At 35.2% G+C, this 25426-nt stretch overlaps 2 protein-coding genes across 15 annotated transcripts in view; both read right to left on the bottom strand.

Moving 5' to 3' along the window:
* rxfp2b (relaxin family peptide receptor 2b) overlaps positions 1–18705 on the bottom strand; it is a 40108-nt gene extending 21403 nt beyond the window's left edge. For 3 of the 14 annotated variants that reach the window (XR_015508729.1, XR_015508726.1, XM_087283172.1), the window contains exons 1-9: positions 18270–18697; positions 10906–11040; positions 10637–10714; positions 9750–9855; positions 7119–7190; positions 2601–2672; positions 2308–2379; positions 1400–1471; positions 1096–1170 (exon numbers count right to left, since the gene is read on the bottom strand). Coding sequence is in view for 9 of the 14 variants with exons in the window: in XM_087283172.1 (XP_087139298.1) it covers positions 1096–1170; positions 1400–1471; positions 2308–2379; positions 2601–2672; positions 7119–7190; positions 9750–9855; positions 10637–10714; positions 10906–11040; positions 18270–18354 (767 nt within the window). In the remaining 5 variants the exon portion in view is untranslated. Of the gene's footprint in view, positions 1–1095; positions 1171–1399; positions 1472–2307; positions 2380–2600; positions 2673–7118; positions 7191–9717; positions 9856–10636; positions 10715–10905; positions 11044–12411; positions 12450–18269 lie in introns of those variants that run through there. The other 11 variants (XR_015508727.1, XM_087283173.1, NR_137277.1 and 8 more) reach the window with 9 other exon arrangements.
* Positions 18706–21483: 2778 nt separating this feature from the next.
* Positions 21484–25426, bottom strand: part of b3glcta (beta 3-glucosyltransferase a) — a 150684-nt gene continuing 146741 nt past the window's right edge. The window contains exon 15 of the mRNA NM_001302251.1: positions 21484–21978. Coding sequence (NP_001289180.1) covers positions 21820–21978 — 159 coding nt within the window. The 3' untranslated portion in view covers positions 21484–21819. The remainder of the gene's footprint in view (positions 21979–25426) is intronic.

Genomic DNA, 25426 nt, shown 5'->3' with positions numbered 1-25426 from the left:
AATTACTGTAAAAAATAATATAAGAAGTCGTGGTAAGGATATTTTACTGTAAAATTAAATTGTGGTAGGGCCCTGCAACTGTAAAACACATTTACGGGTATGTTACTGTAAAGGGGCAGTTAACTTGCTGGCAAAAGTGCTGTGTTACATGCCTAGGGGTGTTGCTCTGTTGTTCCCTCCTCCCCATTCTGTTTTTATTTGCTCTCTGCTATCCTTCTAAAATCTAGATGTTTTAATTGGCTCACAAGGTTTTCACGAGTGGACCAATGAGAAGAGGATGGGGGTCATTTAATGTGACATCTCCAGTCTCCAGTGATGACTCGCACCAGACTGGGGGGAATCCTTCATCTTCTGTCACTGCTCTTTGTCTTTCTGTGTGACATGACTGTTCTCTGGTTCATTATTTTGAGTTGTACATTTATTCTGAACATCCAAACTAAAACTGTTAAAATCTACTAAAATGGAAGTGAAAGTAAAGTACAACACTGACATACACGTAGCTGATTCTCTGTTAAAACATTAGGTTAGAAGCAGGTGCTACCCCCAGTATGTTTTCTCCAGCAAGTACAGTTGTAGTGAGGAGTGTGTGATGCAGAAGACATTTTTTCAGCTTTCTCTTTAGTTATTTAGAGATGGGGAGGGTTTAGTTAGCTTGTTTAATGTGTTATTTTCTTTGATTTGGCACCTCTTAATTTTCTTCCCTCTGTAAAGTTTTAATTTGCTTATTTGTTTCTTTTGCATTTTTTGTACAGATACGCATTAGTAAATATGATTTAGGTCATTTTAATATTCTTATTTTTTCTTTCTGATCTTGATTGTAAATAAAGCGCACCATTTTTTTTTTTTAACACGTCTGTCGTCTGTGTCGATTCATAGCAGGTAATGTGACAGCAGCTAATGGGAATTTAAAAAAGATATTGGGTTGTCATAATTATGTTTAGCCCTTTTCATCCTCCAAACCACACAGGGCATAAGTGCTGCTGCCACTAAGCTACCACAAAAATAAAATAAAATGTCTAACAGTGTAAATGAACTGAATTCATAATCCTTTATGTTGAGGCATGCATAGTGAGTAGGAGAGAAGTGGAAACTTACAGCCAGCTGAGAAAGGGCATATGGGCACAGAGTCTGGCAGAAGGAAGGGCTTCTAAAGAAGTGTTCACCATTGACCTGTGAAGATGATTACATGAGGTGGGTCAAAACCTGTCGGCAGACATTTAAAACTACAGCACACAGGCTTCAAATTCAAATGCTATATTTTATAGAGCAATATTTTCTGAGACTGAAGAAAAACACTGATTCTGAAGAACACTTTACACGCTGATAATGAGATTTGATTCATTAAAAGAAGGAAGTGCAACACATTATTAATGAGAATGGATATATTATTAAGGCTTACAGGAAGAAGAGGGAGCTTAGGCCAGCAAATGTGTTGGCTGCAATTGTTGTTATGGGATTGTCGTCCAAAATCCTGAATAAGAAAAAAATCAGTACCAAAAAATGTTTCCAAAACTCCAGCCAAGTAAATGGACTTCATTTAACTGCTTTAATTTCCCACTTATTAATTTAACCCTTTGATTTACCCTTGCAACCTCTGAATATAATGCTTTCTTGAAGAATTTGTGTTTAATGTGAGATCAGATTTCTATTTTAATGCTGTTCTTTTGCACTTGTGACAAAATATATCAGAATTTACAAAAAGCAGCAAGCAGTACAAAAGTTATAAATAATAATGAAAATAATGATGATAATAATAATAATAATATTAATAATAATAATAATAATACACTGTAAAAAGAATCCTGGTTGTCTTAAATTTTTAAGCTGTAAATTAACTTATAAGTCCATTGAACTTATACTATATTGAACTGACTTAAAACTGCTTTCGTAACTTATAAAATTAAGTTAGAACATGATTACCTTAGTTTAATAAGTTACAATGACCTAAAAAAATGCTGTCAGGACTAACTGATCATGTAATGTTTTAGTGTATTAATAATAAAAGCTATAGTAATACTACTACTACTACTACTACTACTACTACTACTACTACTACTACTAATAATAATAATAATAATAATAATAATAATAATAATAATAATAATAATTAGTAGTTTGATTAGTATTTGAATTATTTTTAATATCATTTGCACATATGCAAAAATTATGTTTAAAGACAGTTTCGGTACATTACAGCTGTAGTCTTTGCATAAACACCTGAATTATCTTCACTTTGGATGATGGTAAATTCAAGAGCATAAAAGGACAGCATTTACAGCTTGTTGATGTGTTGAGGGTTGTACTCACAACCACTTAAGTTTACGAAGATCTCTGAACACTCCAGGGGAAAGCAAGGAGATGGAGTTCTGGCTTAAAGATCTGCAATACAAAATACAGCAATTACAGTACTCAATTCACCATGGCTAATTTATTTTTATATATTAGATAAAGGTTAGGAACGTAGTGTTTGACATTTGAAGCAAAGGCTACTGCTTATTAGTGTGCGCTGATATTTTCTCAGAATGTGCTTAAAGAAAATAAAAGCACTGTTGTTCCATCATTAAAAATAAAAAAGTTTATTATTAAATAAAGTCACTTACAGTTTTTGTAGCTTATACAGTCCACTGAAAGCCTGAATGGAAACAGTGTTGATGCAATTATCTTGGAGAAACCTGTAAAAGAAAACAAAACAATAACCATTTTCTAAGAGGTAGTTTTAACAAAAACATTAATGGAAGTTTGTTTGCAGATGAAATGTCAATGAAATGAACAGAACCACCTCACAATTTCACAAAAAAGGGGCAAAAACTGTCCCTGTACATTTAAACTAATGTAAGTGTAAAGTAAAATCTGAAAATGAATTAAAAATGCAAATTTGGAATCAGATTACTAAGATTATTTTTCAGTGCTCACATTTACATTCAACCCAAGCTCATTCTGGAAACGTAGCCCCGCGGACGTTTCTGGAGGCCGCGATTTACGTGGCCGCAGGTATGTAAGGCCGCGTTTAGTTTTTTTCAAGCGAACGCTGCGGGTCAGTGTGGCGCCGCTCTGCCTCTCCTCTTCGCGCTCGCCGGCCGACGGCTCGCCTCCGAGTGGAGGGCTTTCCCGATGCAACCAGTTTGTCCACTTAGCTCACAGCGTTGCGTCGGCGGAGCGGAGGCCCCGGAGAAGGAGGAGTAGGAGCCGGCCCCGAGGACGACGACCGGGATCGAGTCCGGGGAACAGCTGTTCCGGAAATCAGGTAAGACGAAAAACGTAATCTGAAAAATAAGGGCGAGAACGCGGCGGGATCCGAAAACGCAGTCGAAATCGAAAACGAGGGCTTTTGCTTTTTTTTTTTTTCTGGACGGCTTTTGCGAACCGCCGCTCGTGTTTAGGGAAGGAGGAGGAGGAAGAGGGGGGCGGCCGAGTCGGCTGATCCGGCGGCTTTTCGCGCGCCGTTCCCGAGAGGTGCCCAAGACTCGAAAAAGCGCGCACAAAAATCGCGGTCCGCAGAAACGTCCGCGGGGCTATGTTTCCACAGTGAGCCCGGGTTGTTTACATTACAACCAATCACACACACACACACACTCACACACATAATTCTGTTTTGATTATGAATTCAATAGTCAATCAGAGATGTTTTCCTGACAAGCCATTGTGACGTGACCTAACCAATCACAAACCAACCACAAAAAAATACACTACAAACTAAGGCTGATGTGGCAATTAATCAAAAACTTCATAAACTTTTTTGAGACCCTGTTCATAACACTCTGTATTCCATAATCACTTTTGTGAGGATGCTTGTCTACAGACATGCCAAGTACAAACAAAGATTTGGTTTAGGGTGGAGTTTGGTGCCACGCCTCCTTTAAAAAAATTTTACATTTTCATACACAGTATAAAAAACTATATGATCAATTAGTCCTGAAAGCATGTTTTTAGGTCATTGTAACTTATTAAACTAGGTTAATCATGTTCTAACTTAATTTTATGTGATGAGAAGCACACAGACTTATATAATGACTATGCACTGTATATAGGATATATAACTTTATAAAGACAGTTGATTGATATCTATGAATACAGTTAAAGTGTGTCTCTGAAGTACTGCATCTAAAATTAAAGAATGAATAAATATTTCAACAAACATTTGAATAATAGAGGTGCTAAATAGTTACCTCAGGACTGTTTCACACATCCTGCATCTGTGCACTGTGAGCATCACTGTACAACAGTACAGTGTGTTTTTATTTCTAGGTTACCATATTAAATATGTATTAATGGCTTTAAATTATAAAACTGATGGCCACTGATAATTATTCATGAATTTACATCAGAAAATAAACACTGAAGTTGAAATAAAAACATTATTAGAAACCTTCTCCTTGTACAACTCTGTCATCCCCATGTCATTAATAATAAAAATACCAGGGTTGATTTTTTTATATGTGTTTTCATGCAAAGCCGTTTCAAGGTTTAAGTAAATTAAATATGTCATTTACAGCTTTCCCAGACAGTTTAATTTTCAGAAAACAGCTTGAAATGTATTTAAAAACACGTGACACGGTGTTGTTCCTAGTCCTCTACTCATGGCACAAGGAAAAATAAATGAATGAACTTAGTTTGCACTGAAAGAATCTAAACATTTATCCATCAACATGTTCAATTTCTTCAATTAAGAGCAGCAGTTTTCTATTTTTGGATATTTTACTTCTTTACTGCTGCACGACTTTCATAAGTGAATGAGCTCTTTTGGTTGCTTAATCAGCCTCTGCCTTCTCCATTGAAGCTCATTTAAAGCCATAGAAACATTAAATAAAAGAGTTCACTGTATACGTATATGGTTTATTTAGTAAAGTAATGGGCAACGTGAAATGGGCAATTGTTTTACCATCTAAGCTGTTTGTTATTACTATTTTTATAGCTTTAAATAACATTTTGTTAAATACATTACTATTCAAATGTAGGAATGATGATTTTTTAAGAAATAAAACGTGAAATTTTTACATTGATTAAAAAATATTTGTAAAGACATGCTGTTTTATGAAAGCTTATTAATCAAAAAACAAAATGAATGAATGAATGAATGAATGAATGAATGGATGGATGGACGGACGGACGAACGAACAAACGAATGAATGAATGTATAAATGAATGAATGGATGGATGGACGAATGAACGAACGAATGAATGAATGGATGAATGAATGTTTTTTACATTGATAAAAAGCATTGGTAAAATTAGTGTAGTTTATTACAATGATTTCTGAAAAAGTTGCTGCTGAAAATTAAGCTTTGGCACCAGAAAGGCATTTTAAAATGTATTAAAATACAAAAGTCATTTTAAATTGTATATTAATTATATTTCACATTACTGTACAGCCTTGTGAGAATTTAAGAGAAGATACAATTGAAAGAGATAACTTTTTCTACACTACCTGTCTACTTCTTGTCGCCTATCCAAGTTTAAGAAACAACAAATTATAGCTTCTAGTTGATCATTTCGTATCAGAAGTAGCTTATATGAAATGCAAAGGCGTCTTTATGCTTATTTTACCAAAATAAAATATGATCATGCTTTGATTTTCAATTATTTATAGAATTTAAAGTCATGGTGTAGTGGAAAAAGAATTAAAATTGTTTATGACTCCCATGAACTTCGATTACTACATCCATACATCTCTGCAATGACTCAAATAACTTATTAATAAAGTCATAGGAAATGGCAAAGAAAGCATTCTTGCAGATCCACAATTCATCAAGATTCTTTGGATTCATCTTTAATGCCTGCTCCTTCATCTTAGCCCGGACATGCTCAATGATGTTCATTTGGTGACTGGGCTGGCTAATCCCGGAGCACCTTGACCTTCTTTGCTTTCAGGAACTTTGATGTGGAGGCTGAAGTGTGAAAAGGAGCGCTATCCTGCTGAAGAATTTGCCCTCTCCTGTGGTTTATAATGTAATTGGCAGCACAAATGTCTAGATTCCTCAGGCTGTTGATGTTGCCATCCACTCTGCAGATCTCTCGCATGCCCCCATACTATATGTAACCCTAAACCATGATTTTTCCTAAACCTAACTTGACTGATTTCTGTGAGAATCTTGGGTCCATGCGGGTTCCAATAGGTCTTCTGCTGTATTTGTGATGATTGTGATGCAGTTCAACAGATGATTCATCAGAAAAATCTAGCTTCTGCCACTTTTCCAAATGATCAACTAGAAGTCAAGTTGTTATTTGTTGCTTATACAACTGAGATCGACGACAAGACTTTGTCAGGTAGTGTATAAGAATATTAGGAAACACTTTAGTTTAATAGCCCATTTTTAAGATATTAACTGTTCATTATAAAGTATTATCTTATTTTGCATCTCTAATCCTACCTAAAACCTAAACACAACTTCAACTACCTTATAAACTATTAATAAATAGCTAAATAGTAGTTTATTAAGCTAGTAATGTTGGTTAGTAGTTTGTTAATAAAGTGAATTTTGACCTAAACTAAAGAGTTAACGAATATTATAACTAGAACATAAAATATTTGTTTTATAAATGCTTGTTTTTACTTGTTAGTTCACTTGAAAAGGACAAACCTTACCATTACATCAATTACTCTCTATTAGTATAGCACTGATGTCTTTTCAAAACAACTATCGTACAGCAAGTGCACTATCCTAAATTCAGTCTATATCGGTCTGTACTACAAAGCAGATCTGCTACAGTACTTCTTTAATTGGCTCATTAATCACTAGACAGCAACACGCTGAATCCAGGGTTTAATGGCGTACTATAAAGAAACCTGCCAATACTGAGATTAACAAGCAGCAGTGAGCTCGATTTGAATGAAGGTGACCATGGCCTCCTCATAAAAGCTTCAGTGGATTCAGCAGAAAGCTGATCATAAACGTTAATCAGCTCCATGCTGGAACCAATTGTTTTTTTGTACCACATAAACAGGGCGATAGCTGTCCAGGTTGACAGCTTCATTATATGACCCTCCGTGTTGATTTGTGGATTAGTAAAGCGTCTATACTCGAGCTCAGTGCATACTAACATTTCTGGGCAGGGCTTTATTGTGCATGTGACTGAAATTATAATGATGGGCTAGTAGTAAAAGGCTTATTCATACTTACAGCCTTTGCAGTTTTATATATTTGATGAAGGCTTCATCAGGTAGTGTTCGAATCTTGTTGCTCTTCAATGACCTGTACAAAACACAAAGAGCAAGTTAAACACTAAATATTTTTGTTGCATAGTATATACTGTATTTATCAGGTGTCACCACAGCAGAATGAACCGCCAACTATTCCGGCATATGTTTTTCACAGCGGATACCCTTCCAGCTGTAACCCAGTACTGGAAAACACCTACACACTCTCACATTCATGCACTAAGGCCAATTTAGTTCATCCAATTTACCTATAGCGCATGTCTTTGTACTGTGGACCCTGGGGAAACTCAAACCAACATGGGGAAAACATGCAAACTCCACACAGAAATGCCAACTGGTCCAGCCGAGACTCAAACCAGTGACTTTCTTGCTGTGAGGCGACAGTGCTAACCACTGAGCCACCCGATTTTAATGCTAATAATTTATAATTGTTATATAAATATATAATTGTCTTTTCACCAATGTACATATAAAACAGCTTATTACACACTAAAGGCCTCTTAACATATTTGACTGTTATTTTGTAAAACTGCAGGTGAATATTCTCATTTTTATATTTGCAGCATCAATAGATTGCATTAGTATCACCCGGCATTAGTATTTTCCAATTGATTTTTCCTATAAGAAATTCTTAAGGAAGTTTTACGCGCTATCTATCACCAGTTTTGAGGAGAATCATAACATTACAAACTACAAGCAAAGAAAATTTGACAAAATGACTAAAAGGAAATGGGAATGAAAGAACTATATCCTTGTGAAGCATTGTGGATGATAGAATCACATTAATAATTATAGAGAAATATACAATTGTAGTTGATTGTAAAAATGATAATGCTTTGTGTGAGTGGGTGGAGTCAAAGATTGTTTTTGGTGCTCCAAATGTGGGTTTTATCATTGTATGAGTAAAATAAAGCTATATTAACATAGTTTATGCAAACTGTTTTATTGTATAAAACGTATTTCTTAGGCTATGTAAAATTAACAAACAGTAAAAAAAAAAAAAAATTACTAATACTTTCCTTCTTAGACTTTACAGACCTGAAACTTGCCTATAGCACTTATTCAGTGTTGCTTTTATAGTTGTGTAAATTGCTTCCTTGTCCTCATTTGTAAGTTGCTTTGGATAAAAGCGTCTGCTAAATGACTAAATGTAAATGTAAATGTAAATTTGAGGTGTGACGTGTGAGTCAGTAGGCTGTACAACAATTCTTCAAATATTCAGTTCTTTAATTCGCAGACCCAATTTCACTCTTTAATTTGCAAACTGCCGTTATAAAAATCCTATAGGAACATATTGAATGAATCAGCCCTGTATTAAAACATCATTAATTTAACGTTAATGAAAAGGCCATTCTGTGCTGTTTCCTGCGCATCATTAGGTTCACATTTCCGTGTACTTTACAGTTTTCCCTGAATATATTTTTCAGACAATAACCACCACAATGGTCCTCCATCAAATTTTGACACATTAGCATATTAATTAGGTCTAAAGAGTGAAATAAACTTTTGCATGTGTGAAAGTTCCTGCAAACTATTATGAATCAGAAGCATATTGTGAATATTTAATGACTTTGTTTTGGATCGGTTGCCAAGTACTCGGTTTTCCTGTTCCTTCTGTTTTGATTAATCTGACAGTTTTTCCAAACAGTGATTTATAGTTTTGAAATATTGTATTATATTACACTGAAGACCAATACTTGAAATATTCTACATCCTACCAATGTTAGAACTGTGTTTTAGTTTTAGGTTCTGCGAGGACAAAGGATACTATTCTTGTTTAATTTAAAATGCACTGTTTATTATTACTATCTCATAGTGACTATTGCTTTTCAAGTTCAAATTGTGTATAATGCATAATAATAACTATAAAGTTTTCTTTTTAAACCTGTTTTAAGGAATGAGAGTGCCGAATTTTGCCACTTGGGCAATACCTGACTGGCTATTTGAATAGTTTTGTTATGCAGACCTGGCAACACTTTATGACCATCTAACACCAAGAATGACAGCAATAAGATACTTGGTCACACTTTACAATAGGGTTTCCTTAGTTAATTTAAATATCAATGCGTACTAATTATGAACAATACTTGTACACCATTTATTATATAGTTCAACATGTACTAATGCGTTATTAACAACCAAATTCTTGCTTGTTAACAACAGTTAATGCACTGTACAATGAACTAACAACAAATGAACAATGTTTTTTATTAACTAACATTAACTAACATAAATACTGTAAAAAATATATTGTTCATTGTTTGTTCGTTAATAAATGCATTAACTAACATTTACTAATACAACCTTATTGTAAAGTGTTACCAGATAAATAAATAGTTATGTAATAGTTCTAAATTTAAATGAATAGCAGAATCCATACAGCTAAAGGCATCAAGCAGAACCATAAAAACAGCTGAAGACCAATAAAAAATATTAAATATTAAAGTGGCAAATGGCAAACCGAAATATAAATATAATAAGGTAAAAAGTATTAAACAGTAATTAAACGTTTGTCTCAACCCTCTATAATTAAACAACCAACATCAAACATAATTTGTTACATTTGTAGACATCATGTTGGAAGGCTGCGTACAGGGAGGTAACATTCGCTGACACCTGTGGAATGGATCTCAAGCTGGCATGCACGCAGTGGATCTCAGTGTTTATGCAGCGGCACACATCAGGGTACTGCTCCACTTCTGCGGGACAGGAGAGAGAAACATGCACACAAAAACACACACATTAAGATTTTAAAACTCTGACAATGCTATAAAATAAATAAAACTGTAAAAAATATCTGTTAATTAACAGTTTCTGTATTTTGTGTTTTCTGTTTATTTATTTATGGTTGTGAATTGCATTATGGAATGTTGATCTCTGCTCTGTCAGCTTATGATATTGAAAATTCAACAGTTTAAGTGATTTTAGTTGACATTTTAGTAGTTTTAAATAATAGAATGCATAAAAAATAATAATATATAGAAAAATAAATCTGTAAACTAACAGAAAATGTAATGGCAGTTTATTACAAGGTACTTATACCATAATATACAACACTAAAAAGCTATTAAATCACTAAAAAATATAAAAATATATAAAAAAATGTAACTTTTTCAAGGTTAAAAGGTGTTAGATGAAAGATCAATGTCCCGTAATACAATTCAAAAGCATAAATAAACAGAAAAATTTAAAACATGAATCCCAAAATATGGAAAATTGCTAATTTACAGATATGTTTTACAGTGTATGAAAAGTCTTATGCAATTATAAACCACAATGCAGTTAAAATCATAATTATATTAATCAAAAAACAATTATTTAAAGTTATAACTTAACTTGTACTTCAAGTGATATTATTCAACCATACATTTGCCATAGTTTAGTAACAGTCTGTACTAATGAAATACGTTTTAGATTGTCTAAAACTAAGCTGTTCTGTAACTGTCTATCAAGACGTAATAGGAGTAGGTGTATCTTTACGGCAGTCAGTGGCAAGCTCTTGAAGATAACCCCGTTTAAATGTCCGGTCGAAGAGGTCAGCCCAGCCACTGTTATCCCCTTCGGTGAGACGGACGAAGAGACAGAGATATAGAGATGAGACAAACACACACACATTCACACAAAACACACACATGCATAAGTTTTTAATATTTTGAAGTCATGAAGATAGACCGACCGACCGACCGATCGACAGAGACAGACAGATAGATAGATAGACAGACAGACAGACATAAGTAAGCAGCTCTTACCACAGTTGTCCTCATCAGCTCCATTGGGACAGTCTTTCTGGTTATTGCAGTGCAGTACCTGTGGCAGACAAATGCTCACATTGCCACATGGAAAGTGACCGAGCGGACAGTCTTCAGAAGGCCTGTGTTCCTGCCCTGCTGTTTAAACAATACACATTTAGAGCACATTTAACAAATCACTTCAGACACTTCAGATGATTATTCAGTGCTTTTCTGCATTAACATTCACATTTCTTCATCCCAAAGTGACAACAAATGACGAATACAACAAAGCGATACATCAAGAGCCAAATAATCACTGGTCAAGCACCAAATAATTAGTGCTACTAATACAAAGCTTTATCACTGTCCAGAAAAATAGACAACAAGTTAAAATAAGGAGGCATTAAGGAAACAAAGTGGAGATTTTTTTTTTTGGTATACATTTAAGCACTAACAGAGGAGATGCGTTTTCACATTATTACTCTTCAGTATTGTTAGGGAATATCATTCTATGTCCAAGCAACAGTAAATGAAAAGGTTTGGAGAGGGATTTCAGGTCCCACTGTGATTGTTTCACAAGGCAACTCTAATGTAGCGACCAGGGGGAGATGTCAACTGGTAATAGAAAGTGGAGGTAGGAGGGTGCAGAGCCTTTGGTTGTTCTGAAAGCAAGAATTAATGTCTTGAACTTAATGCAAGCTGCCAGTAGCCGGTGGAGAGAGAAAGAGTGCTGTGATGCAGGCTCTCTTGGGTTCATTAAAGACCAGTCGTGCTGCAGAATTTTGAATCATTTAATAACCTAATCAGTCTGATTGCAGGTAATGGAGATCTAGCAAAAAGTAGGTCAAATGTTCTGTTGGGAAGATCCAAATCTTTCTTACGTTGTACAGCGCCAACTAGGGCTGCATGAATTTGGAAAAACCTGACATTGCGATATTTTGTATTTCTGCGATATATATTGTGATATGAATATAGTTTTACAATATGGCCTAAGTAACTGTTTGGGAAGAATTCACAATTTTGTGGTGTAAATTAACAAATTACAAATTGTCAGACTACTGTAACTGAGTAGTTTTTCTCAGGGACTGTAATTTACCAAGTAGTTTTAAAAATGTGTACTTTTACTTTCCCTTGAGTACATGTTTAGTACTTTAGTACTAAAGTACTTTTACTCCACTACTTTCCTTCAACCTACAGCCACTACTTTATTTTTTTATTATCTGGTATTGGCTAAAGTAGAACAATCCTGTGATTACAAGTCATGTGATTTCTGTCCATACAAATTCACACAGAAACTAAATTGCACCGTACTGAACTTGTCACGTTATCGTGATCAAAACAGGAACAAAAAGGTGCGAATCCAAGTGCAGGTTTATTTACAATCGTGCAGCAAACAGAAAAAACAAGGTGTCCGGTGTTCAAAAATAACAAAGTAACAAATAAACAGCAAAAACAAGAAACTATGACAGAAACAGGATCAGGAACAAGACTAAGGTAACAACAAACTCGATATACAAGACTTACTAGATACTGATTACAAGATAGACAAACGACGCAGTAACAAACAGAGGTGGAATGGTTGAATATACAGTCCAGGTAATCAACGGAGATTGGAGACAGCTGTGGTTAAAATCAGTGTAGATGAGAGACTGGGTGTGTGCGCGAAAGAATGTATGGAAATGTCTTTTTGGGCGCTGTAGTTCCACTCAGTGTCCATAACTACAGCGCCCTCAGGTGGTCACTGACAGTCCTGACAGAACAAACTCAAGGCACAGGTGCTATATAAATGCAGCTAACCATGTGCATGCATTAAAAATGTCCAAGAAGATGCCCAAAATCATCGCACGCAATAACCCAGAGACTGTTTAAACTGGACGACAGATGTATGGTGACTAAAATGGCCTTAAACAATAACTAAATACACTACAGAACATTATGTTTTCACACACATACATGCACAAATCAATGTAAACGGGTCAGACTTTCACAGTGTAATTCTCACTACCCACGACTCTTGAGTACTTTTAAAAGGGCAACTATTACTCATGCTTTGAGTAATATTTACACTTGATATACTTTATACTTTCACTTGAGTCAGATTTTCAGTACTCTTTCCATCACTGATTGGGATGATTCTTTAGGGGAGTGCATCTGCATAAAATATCCAAAAGTATATTTAAAAAATATAGTTTAAAAATTAAAGCACTGATAAAAATGAAATAAACAGTGGCCTATGTTTTTTGGGTGGAATATTACAATATTGAGGTAAAGAAAATCAATTATTAAATCTAAAATAACACTAGTCTTCATTTTACAATTGAATGATTTCTTGCTCCCAAATGATTTAAATTTGCTTAAAAACTTTACCACTAATAGATTACGGTAGAAATTCACAATGACTCAACAAATTTGATTATTATTGATGATTTTTAGTTAATTATAATCCCAACTCAACAACGCACATCCTGCAATGTGACTACGGATGTGCACATTGCCATATTGATGCTGATATATTGTGCAGCCCTAGCACCAACTTTACGCTGTTTTGCATTGACGGTCAGCTGTCATAAAAAAAACCTGACCATACATATCCAAAGTGGATGGGAACTTTTTTAATGATCCTAGCTAGATGAGATTGTTGAGCAGCCAGGGAAGATGAGGAGATCTCTCTTTACCAGGTTGAGACGGTCTGAAAAAACTATCACTAAATTAACTGCTTAAAACTTTAAAAATAGCTGTCTTTGCAAGCATGCCCCTGAAGGGTTCATGCTGGCTTTTTGCGGGCAAGGAGGGTTGTGACTAGCCCACACCAAATCTAAACAGGCCCAGTGTGGTCTAGCCCAGGTATGGCCCAACACTTTGGACTCACTCTGATTGAGTAGCCTTAACTAGTTACAAATGGATTGAGCTCGAAGCAGCTTTTTTTTTCAGGCCCATGCTCTTTTCCTATTCGACATTAGAAATGCAACTGGCATATGTCAATTTGTTAAGAGAGATCTTCAATTATATACAGCACACCAAACATATTTTCCACAGGGGTTAAAGTAACAATTGGGTAGGTTTTATTTCTATTTGCATTATTTTACATTTGCATAGATTATCTGTAGTCCCTTTCAAAGAGCTAGGACATGTGCAAGTCTAGTGAGGGCTTTCTGGGGGCTAAGTGAGTGCTGCCCATGTAGGACCATCACTAAGGAGCTAACATTTTGCTAACAAGCAAACTCTCAGGTGCCCTGTGCTGTGCTCAAAGACCACTGGGAGCCCTCAGACAATCCCTAAGTGCTTGTTTTGCATATCTTAAACACGCAACAATCTATTTAGCTTCCAATTATATTTACATCTATGTTAAATTGATGTAGATAATGCTTACACCAAACTAAAAATGTGAGAGTATGTGTGTCACACAACCAGCGACCGCTTTCCAGAGATCGCTGGTTCTCACACGAACTTCAAGACTACACTTCCGCATTTCCCAGGGCTACATTTTCATACATGCACTGCTCCCAGACACCCATGCTCATTCATCTAGCTTGATTGCACACACCAGCTGAACCTTGTCATAGTTGTGGGGGAAACGGCTAAGCTAGTTGGAGAAGGGCTTTGTTCGACCATCCACATCACCTGCTCCAGCTAGCTTAACCGTTTCCCCTACGACTATGACAAGGTTCAGCTGGTGTGTGCAATCAAGCTAGATGAATGAGCATGGGTGTCTGGGAGCAGTGCATGTATGAAAATGTAGTCCTGGGAAATGTGGAAGTGTAGTCTTGAAGTTCGTGTGAGAACCAGCGATCTCTGGAAAGCGATCGCTGGTTGTGTGACAATGTGATTGGCCAAGGACAGAAAAGAAGTAAATAACCTATCTTCAAGTATACAGATATTTGTTTTCCATTACTTTTCCAAAACTTTGTGGGTTTTTCTGTTTTTCCATAACTTTTGGAAAATGCCATGTCAGAATTGCATGACTTTTTCAAGTTTGTCATGAACGTATGAACCCTGTTAGTATATAATAATAATTAATAATAATAATAATAATAATAATAATAATAATAATAATAATACATTTTATTTGTAATGCGATTTTCTTAGATTTAAATTAACAATAGCAGAAACAGCACAACAATAAAAAGATACAACAAAACAATAAAAATATGAACCATAAGATAAAAAAGTTAACAAAATGATCATCCTAAGTTAAAAGCAATGGTAAAAAGCTGAGTCTTAAGACGTTTCCTAATGGTTAAGCATTATACATAACAATGGTATGAGAAATCATATCTGAATGATGTTCCCCTGTAATCTGATGTAAATGTACAAAAGGAAAGGAAAAAAATTGAACCCTGGGAGACCCCCATTATGAGCTGAAGAGGTGTGGATATATACAGTATACTGTAGTGCCTCATCCCTTTAGGCAACACTGAAAGAGATGATTGTAAGTATACGGTTTAAACCATTGGCCAGAAGTGAATCTGATGATTTAAAGGTGCCAGACAAATCCAACAAAATCAAATCAGACATTCTGTAATTAGCTTCTGCATCACACAGGGCTTCAGTGACTGACAGCAATGCAGTCTCTGTTGAATGACTGCTCATTTTTCTGTGTAAGAAATGATGATACTTGGGTGAAAACGACTTGTTTGGGAGTTTTGGTTACAAATGGAAGGAGAAGGACCGCTCAGTAGCTTACTACGAGTGAAGGGTTTGGTGATGGTTTCTTGAGCAGTGGGGTTACTAGAGCTTGCTTCAATGTGTTGGGAAAATTTTTGTGGTGTGTGAATGGGGGTGATGGTTTGCACAATGTAATGTATGAAAGAATGGCTCAAGAGGACAGGTTGTAGGATGAGTAGAGAAGTTTAGATTCTTCCATCTTAGTGAAATGAATTCTATTATAAGTACATTATGCACAATCAAGCCTCTAAAAATGATTTCATATGACAGTTAGGGTTGCACAAAGAACAGCCACAGGCTCAGTACCTTCCAACTTTCAGTCACTGTTGAGTCAACATCACCTCTAGAAGCCTGGGGTTTCTAAGTCAATATTGTTTTGTTGTTTCATCACAGAGAAAACCAAGATCCCTTTCCAGAACATTCTTTATGGTTCCTTGACGATCATCTGGGAGAATTGTTCCAAACCCATGCAGAACACCCGATACAAAATAAAGAGCTGAAAATGTAGTTCTACATATATATATATATATATATATATATATATATATATATATATATATATATATATATATATATATATATATATATATATATATATATATATATATATATATATATATATATATATATATATATATATATATATATATATATATATATATATATATATATATATATATATATATATATATATATATATAAACACAAGAACAACTATTGGTCCTCCTTCATGTTAGGTCATGCCCTTATAGACATGTACTTGCAAAATAAATACAATGCACTTAGCATGTTTGTAATGCAGTGAAGAACACTTCTCATGATCTTGATGTGGGATACGGGAGAGGTTAGGGACAGATTTGGTGCTATGGGTATGTTTAAGCATGGGTAAAGGTGTAAGTGATGGTTAACAGTCTAATTTAAAAATTGTAATTGCAGATATTATTTACAGATGTAATTACATGAAGATATTTAATCAATTATATACAATGCTATTCCATATGTGAAAAAACATGAATCACAAGTACAATTATGAAATGATCTAAGTTTTTGTTTAGTAATAGACAATGTAATCTACGAATACACTTCTAAACACTTTCCACACGAACTAGCAACAGACAGTCACAAATAAATTTCCTTTGAGCTTTAGATGACTCTTACTCATCCGCATAGTGGCTCATGCTTCAGAGAACATTAGGCAGGTATATGCAATGCTCAGTATATGAATACACCCCATTAAACTTATATTTTCTATAGGACGCTTTACAATATTATATGTGTGCATAGTTTAGTCAGTACCGAAGCCAAATCTGGAGCTAATCTAACAAAATAGCTTACGATAACGGTCCAAAAATTAATAGTGCAAATGTATATTAGGGAAAAATATTAAATACAAAGAAATCAAAAATAGCAAGAATCAAGTGAAACTAAAAATATTTACAATTTTGTTGAAATGTTGTAGTTTGTATTTTTCTTTTTGCAATATTTTGCATGAATTTAAATGTATTACCTTTCCATTGATGTTCTGTGACTAAGATATTATGTTAATAAATAAATAAATTTGTTTTGTTCAAATGCACCAATATATATTACCCATTTTCAATAAGAAATTTTTAAAATATGAATTTTCAAAATGAGGTGTACTCATTTATGCTAAGCACTGTGCATATGAGAGCTGAAAAATGCAAATATCTCCTATTTTTGTGTTACCCAAAATTCATTTTAAAATGAAGGTTCCTTAAAAAAAAACATTTTGGGTTACCTGTTCAAAACCGTAAAGAGAACATTTCTTAGCAGGTTATATCAGAGTGCTCTTTGGTGCTTTTTTATTGCTTTTTATCCATATCATATATTTTGAAAATCAATTTGAAACAGTTTACCTGTTTTTTAAGAGATCAGCAGGAGCACTTCACAGCAACATTGCCATGAGCAGTGATAAAGAGTACAGTGATTTTGCAAAAAAATCCCAACAAACCCATGGGCTGTGATACTTTACTTCATATAATTTTCTGGTAAAGACTATTCATAAAGAAAGAATTTTATTTATTGCACTTAAATCAGTTTGGTATACACTTCTGTTTGGGATAGATCTGCTCCCCAATACAGTAAAGAGTGCTTAAAATAATAGATGACCGATGTCTATTATTCATCTCAAAATGTAACACATTACGCAATCTTAAAATCCCATCCTGATCTAAATGTTTCCTCGGGTTTCATAAAAGAAATATGTTTTATTGGAGTATAGAATTTACAATTTATTCCTATTTCCTCCCAAAGGTCCTACCTGTTCTTTAACAATAACATTTCTATTAAAGAAATAGAAAAAACAATAAACAAATAAAACACGAATTTGACTTGATTTGAAGAATTAATGTTTTATGTAATGTGTAAGTTTTATATTATGGTTCAAGAGATTAAGAATAGCCAAAATATTATTCGAGATATGAAATATAGCCAGTATTTAATATGTAAAGATATAAAGCAGCATATTTCTTACAAATAACTGAACAGGTTGAACTTTAGTTACTTTATTTATATCACAAATGTTTGTATTTATTGATGCTTAAGTTTAACGTAGGCTAACGTTATGCTAATATGAGATTCAATGGGAGATAGTGTTTAGTGAATAAAGTAAAACGATAAGCTAATAATTGAAAAACCAACCAACAGCTTTTTAAAAATAACCCGACTCTGAAAAATAGAAAGAAATAATTTCTTACCTTTGGCTGTTGTTATTGATGTAGTGAAAAGTATCAAACATAACTCCAGTGCAGACGCGGTCGCAGCAGACTGAAGCGACCTCATTGTGGCGTCGTGCCAGTCATGCCCACACGAGTCAAATAACGTTTATCAAACCACTGGGTTCCTAAAAATCCTGGTGTCAGTCAAGACTTCTTCAGTTAAATGTGCACACTACTGTGGTAATAGTAGGAAGATAAACGAGTGCGCGGTTTAGTGCGAATTTACACGCAAAGCAGAGGTCCACGTGCAGTTCTAAAGCAGCACAAACGTCTGTATCTCCCCATAGAGTCAGTTTAAGGCGATACAGGTGAAAGCCCGACACAAAAGTTTGTCGAGAGGGAGAGAGGAAGAGAGAGAGCGCGCTAACTCTTCTGTGCGTCAGTCTCATCTTGAATGGTTGCTATGTGACCTGTGAACGGTTGCAACCGCTTAGTCTTACGAGTTAGAAAACGTTTCCCTTCCAAATCTATCTATCTATCTATCTATCTATCTATCTATCTATCTATCTATCTATCTATCTATCTATCTATCTATCTATCTATCTATCTATCTATCTATCTATCTATCTATCTATCTATCTATCTATCTATCCATCCATCCATCCATCCATCCATCCATCCATCCATCCGTCAGTTTGTCCATTCACCCATAATTTTATCCATCCATTCAGCCACCATTCTATTCATTTAGTCTCTTTTTGCTCTCTGTCCATCCGTTCACCATTTTATCCATCTTTACATCTCTGCCTGACTATGTTTTTATCCATCTTTCAATGTCTATCTATCCAGCCATCCATCCTTTCAACCATTCTTTTGTCCATTCATCCCTTCATTCATCCGTCCAAAAGTTTAGATCAACAAGGTCTATTCACTTGGAAATTGTGCTAAATGTAGGCTATCTGTACTAAATCATTTGCAAATATATACTCAGACATTTGTAATTTGATGAAATGAATAAGAAATTCAATTCTGTTGTGAAGAATTGCCAAGTGGTTTGGAGGTTTGTCCATGTTGTTTTGAGAATGTAATTTCTGTTTTAAGAAATGAGCCAAACCAATGGAGAAAAACTGTCATCTGCTTGACCATTCATTTTTCTATGTACATCTATTCACCCATCCATCTATCATTCTGTCTGTGCCTCCATTTACCTTTTCAAATGTCCATCCATAACTATATTTAGCTATCAAACCTTCCAGCCATGCATCTACTGTCTGTGCATCCATCCACCTGCTCTAACATCCATTTGTCCATCCATTCATCCATCCATCCATCCATCAATCCATCCACCCATCCATTCATCCATTTATCCATCCATCCATCCATCCATCCATCCATCCATCCATCCATCCATCCATCATTATATCCAGCTATCCATTCTGCCACACAGTAATCTACCTTTCTGTCTGTGCATCTATCCACCTGTTCTAACATCCATTTGTCCACCCATCCATCCATCCATCCATCCATCCATCCATCCATCCATCATTATAGATATCCATCCTGCCACCTATTCATCTGTCTTTGCATCCATCCAGTTGTTCTAACGTCCATTTGTCCATCCATCCATTATCATATCCAGCTTTTCATCCTGCCAATCATTCATCTAAATTTCTGTCTGTGCATCCATCCTCCTGTTTAAATATCCATTTATTCATCCACCCATCCATCAATCATTATATCCAGCTATCCATCCTGCCACCCATTCATCTACCTTTTCTGTCTGTGCATCCATCCACCTTTTCTTATGTCCATCCATCCATCCATCCATTCATCCAACCACACTTTCAACCAAATTTCCATCAGTCGGTGTAATCAGGTTGTCAGACACAGAGCTCATTTGCTTTACGCTCACTACTTTTTGAAGCAAACCGTAGCACAAGGATTTTACAGTAGTTGTGCATGGTCACATCCATATGGGATGGATTTAAATTTCAAATCTTTTTGAGTAATGCACAGCTCAGATAAACTGCTGAGCAGACAAGCCAGGCCAGGATATTTATCTCTGCTATGTTTTATTCATCATAAACAAAATGTAAACTGAATTATTCATTTTAATCAATGCATAGTTGCATAGTTGACATTTATATTTAGCAACGATGCTGATTAGAATGCTGTGTTGTACATTAGCATTCATAAAAAAATGTTCCAATTAAAATTTCCACCAAAAGGCTTTTTTTTTTTTTTTTTTTTTTTACATTTGAAGCCATTTTGATTTTATTGTATGAGTATTGACAGTTTGAATGGAATAAATGGATGTCAATTTGAGGCTGTAAAACCAGTCTGACCATGTAAATAGTGTGTTTAGGAAACTGTTTGGATTCAGTCATTATTACACGTATAAAAATTACACATTTGACCTTACAGTTTCATCAAGTAAATAATCTAATCATCATGCTTTTTTTAAATAATTATTATTTTGGGGGGTTTTCACCTTTAATGGATTGGACAGTAGAGAGTATAGACTGGAAAGCATGAGGAGCAGAGAAAGGGGAAGGATCGGCATACGACCTTGAGGCGGCAATCGAACTCTGGTCACCGTGAGCAATGGAGTGCATGTGTTGATGTAATAATCCCCACACCATTGGCGCTGACATCTACATCATGTTAAAGCGATAGATCATATAAAAATGAAAATTTACTCACAATTTACTCACCTTTAAGTGATTCCAAACCTTTATAACTTTCTTTTTTTGAACACTCATTCATTCATTTTATTTTTGGCCCTTTATTTTATTTAGTCCCTTTATTAATCTGGGGTCACCACTGCAGAATAAACCGCCTCTTTTGAACACTAAAGAAGATATTTGGAAGAAAATCCGTAACCAATGACTTCCATTGTAGGAAAAACATACTATGGCTGTCAATGGTTACAGGTTTCCAGCTTTCTTCATAACATCTTTAGTGTTCAACAAAAGAAAGAGTCAAACGTCAGGTTTGGAACAAGAAAAGAGTGAGTAAATGACAACAAACTTTTCATGTCCCTTTAGCTCCCAAACAGCTAAGAAACAACATTATAAACTTCCAGATACTAGTGTTCCTCTCGCTCGTTCATTTAGGTATTTTCTTCCCATTTCTGGCTCTGTGTGAGAATAAATTAACCTTACCTGTGGTACTTCAGTTTCATAACGGTAGGTTTAATTATGAGGCAGTCGTTTTTTCGGTTATTACTAAAATCAAGACACAGCAAAACTGATTTAAGGCAACGGGATTTGAAGTTTATCTTAAATTTCATCGAATAATTCCACACAAATCTTTTAGAAAACAAAATGTTTAAAAACAACCTACGGTACAAATAACCTTGCACAGGTTGCGATAACCGTGGGATATAAATATTTAAGTTTTCCAACATGCACCTCCCCATCCAAAACAAAACAAACATTTAAAGACATTCATACAGACCAGAAGGCACCTTTCATCCATGTCTGTGCAAGATTCACAATATAGAAAACATATATATATATATAACAAAGAGAGACGCACAATGACACACTTTCACACACCAGACCAGACAAACATCTGCGCACAAACACTATAATTCCTCCTTAGTGCTTTTCTGTAGTCCTTCTGTATGTTTTTCGTTCTTCAGCCACTTGTTAAACACCGCTATAGGGTCTATATTCCAGTGTTTGTGGAAGGAAATCGGGGTCTGGTGGGATAAAAAGTCCCTCGCGTAATCCTCCGGACGAGCCTGAGAGAGAATACAAAAATAAATATCAGGCATAAATATTAGTCATGACCATCAGTGATCTAGGCCAGTGGTTCCCAACCTGGGATCTGCCCCCTCCCTAAGGGGGGGCGCCAGAGTTCACAAGGGGGGAGCGGGAGAGGATAAGTGTTGAGGTAGAAAAAGGCATAAAAATGCTTCAATATTATATATGTATTTTTAAGTACCAAAAACAAAACAAAAAAAATTAAAACACACGCTTAAAATCCCAACATAATAGTATAAACAATTAAAACAAATAACTTTAAATAATTATTTAAATTTAGCTCACTCGCGCAACGTGCTTGTCAACGTGTCGTAAAGGCAAAATCAAACCAAAAATAGCAGAGAAACGTAAATGCAGTGATTCTTCAGAGGCGAAGATAAAGATTAGACAGTATGACAAAGCCTACCTAAATTTTGGTTTTATTGAAGGCCAAGACAAGTTAAAACTGATTCATTTATATTTTCTATACATTTTATATACTAATATTACACAAACACACACATACAGTATATATATATACACATACACATACGGATGTGTGTGCGTGCATGTGTATTTATACGGGGCGGGGGGGGGGGGGGGGGGGGGGGGGGGGGCTCCAATGTTTGTATATGTTCATGGGGGGGTCCCAAAGAAAAAGTCTGGGAACCAGTGATGTAGGCCTTGCAGATCACTGGAAAACATGAACTAAGTAACTACATATACCATCATTCCCTGCACTAACATACCTGGCACAGAGCTTCTATATACTATGCGATTTGATACTACAGATACTATATCAAAGTCGGTAATCCGGGGTTGTTATAGACTGTACCAAAAAGTTGAGATCCATGATAGGGGGGTAGTTGGAATTATGGGAGTTTTCCGGGAGAAACAACAAAACGGGAGGGTGGCAAGAGATTGGTCTGAAATACAGGAGACTCCCTTGAAAAACAGTGTGTTGGCAGGTATGGATCCTCCTTAATTGCAGATACACACCTGAAGCTTGTGAGGACTAATTACCCAGACTATTAAGCATTACGGGGCAATTCCTTGTTTTGCCGTGTTTTATCACAATCACCAGCAATCTCAAGTATTGACATAAATAACAGCAGTGCAGTGTAACCAAACTTTTATGTTTTACAAGTGCAACTGCTTTTATGAGAGAAATATGGGTTCAATCTATCTTGGTTTCAAAGTAATGTGCCAAATAATAGGAAGTTAGTAACTCTAGTAGTCTCATATGGTCGGACTAATATTATCATGATCACCAGCAATCTAGGCCTTGCTGATCACTGGAAAACAAGCACTATCAACTGGACTACAATTCTGCCACTGAAATGAACTACAAATCCCATCATTTTTTGCACTCACACACCTGGCCCAGATCCCCCTTGATTGCAGTCCTCACAAGCTTCATCTGTGTGCTGGGCCAGGTGTGTGAGTGTGGATTTTGTATGATGGGACATTCTCCTGCCTATTAGTGGTAAACTCTTCCTCATTAGCATAGACAGCCCTGAGTGAGTTTTCACACCATACCTGCAGAAGATAATGTCAGTTTCATGATGAACACCAGTCTTCATAGACTCCCTTGTTCAGAGCCATTTCTTTTGACATTTGCAGTTTTCACAGAGAATACATTAGTCCCGTTTCGAAACTGATGCTTAGGTGTTTGTAGCCACACCCTCTTTTTAAAAAGAGGACAATCTCATTTGAATTTAAAGTGACAGTCACCGAAATGGCAGAATTTGGATGAAAGCCTAAAAGTGGCCGTTTCAAAGAGTTATACAAAAAGGAAATGCGCGCGGTATTTTGAGCTGAAACGACACATACACACTCTTGGAACATCAGAAACTTCTGTTACATCTTGTAAAAAAAGGGCATAATAGATATTTAGGTATTTTTAAAATGATAATATGAATAATGATATTTAATTGTATATTTTTATATATGCTTATTTTCAAATAACAAACTGCAAATTATGCATAATGTAAAATATCAATTTTACAAATGGGTGGTGGGGTGTTTTGTGTTTTGATATTGGGCTAGTTTTGATCAACCGTTTAGCTAGTTTTGTTGTGAAAACCTGCCAACTCTCTTGAGACCGCTTTTAGGATCAATTGTTTAGTAATTGCTTCTTCCAGGTCAGTGAAGAAGATGAATTTGGAAATGACAGAGCAGGCATTATTACAAGCAATTACTTCTTGTCTGGAAATTACTCATAATGAACATGAACAAGTTTCTTTCAAAGACCGGCACTTTTAATTAGAGGGCATACAGAAGGTTGTGTTATCGGGATTAGAACATTTGTTTTTGTTTAAAGTCAGTGCTTACAAACAGGTGGAGTTTACAAGATCGAAAAGACATGTAATGCAAGACCATTGAAAAAAAATGACTCAGGTATTGGGACACCTTGTGTGCTGGCTACACATTTTGTCCCTTTTGATTATTGGCCAAAAAAAAAGAGCCAGGAATACACTATGTGCTGACAATCTTCACATACTGAAGGGTTTTTTGTGTGTCTGCTGGACAGTACATGCTTTGTACCTCTGTATACTTTTGTGGCAAAATGATAAAACCACCTTAAGTTCCACAGGTGGGACAGTTTTATATACATTTTAATAAAAAAAATAAGCTTATACTGCTCATCAAAGCTGTATTTATTTAATCAAAAATATAGTACAAATTGTCAAATTGTGAAATGTTTTTGCACTATAAAACAACTGTACAAAAGTACTTTATAATATAAAATAATAATTATTCCAGTGATTTAAAGATGAATTTTAAGCTTTATTACCCCACTCTAATATTAATTATTATTATTATTACTAGTATTATTTTTCTTTTTATGGTAATAGTAATAAAAGCAATAATGACTAGGGTAATCATTTCATTTGAAACTACATACAATAAAAAAGCATTGGATTTGTGTGGGTTTCCTTGTGGTGCTTCGGGTTAATCTAAAGACATGTGCCATAGTTGAACTGGGTAAGCTAAATTGTCCGTAGTGTATGTGTGTGAATGAGTGTGTATGGGTGATGAGTTGCAGCTGGAAGGGCATCCGCTGCCTAAAACATATGCTGGACAAGTTGGTGGTTCATTCCGCTGTGGCAACCCCTGATTAATAAATGGAATAAGTCAAAAAGAAAATGAATAAATGAATGAATAATAGATAGGCAACACTATGTTAACAGGTAAAGCATTCAATTATAGTAAACTAACAATTTACAGGTATACCATTAAATCACACTGCTGTGGAAAATGTTGTAAACATTCTGATGCTTTGGGAAAATCTGAAATAAAATTCATTATAAATGATAAATTATTATTATTCATATTTATGTTAGCTGTAATTACAGCAAGGCGACCTTGCATGTGTACAAAAATATTTATTTGTGAAAACAATTTACATTTGGTTACATTACTACAGAAAATGCTGCAACACTC

The sequence above is a fragment of the Danio rerio genome, chromosome 15 (assembly GCF_052040795.2).
Source record: "Danio rerio strain M-AB ecotype USA chromosome 15, GRCz13ab, whole genome shotgun sequence".
NCBI lineage: Eukaryota > Metazoa > Chordata > Actinopteri > Cypriniformes > Danionidae > Danio > Danio rerio.
Note: the sequence above shows the minus strand (reverse complement) of the source record. Positions and strands in the feature narration are given on the sequence as shown.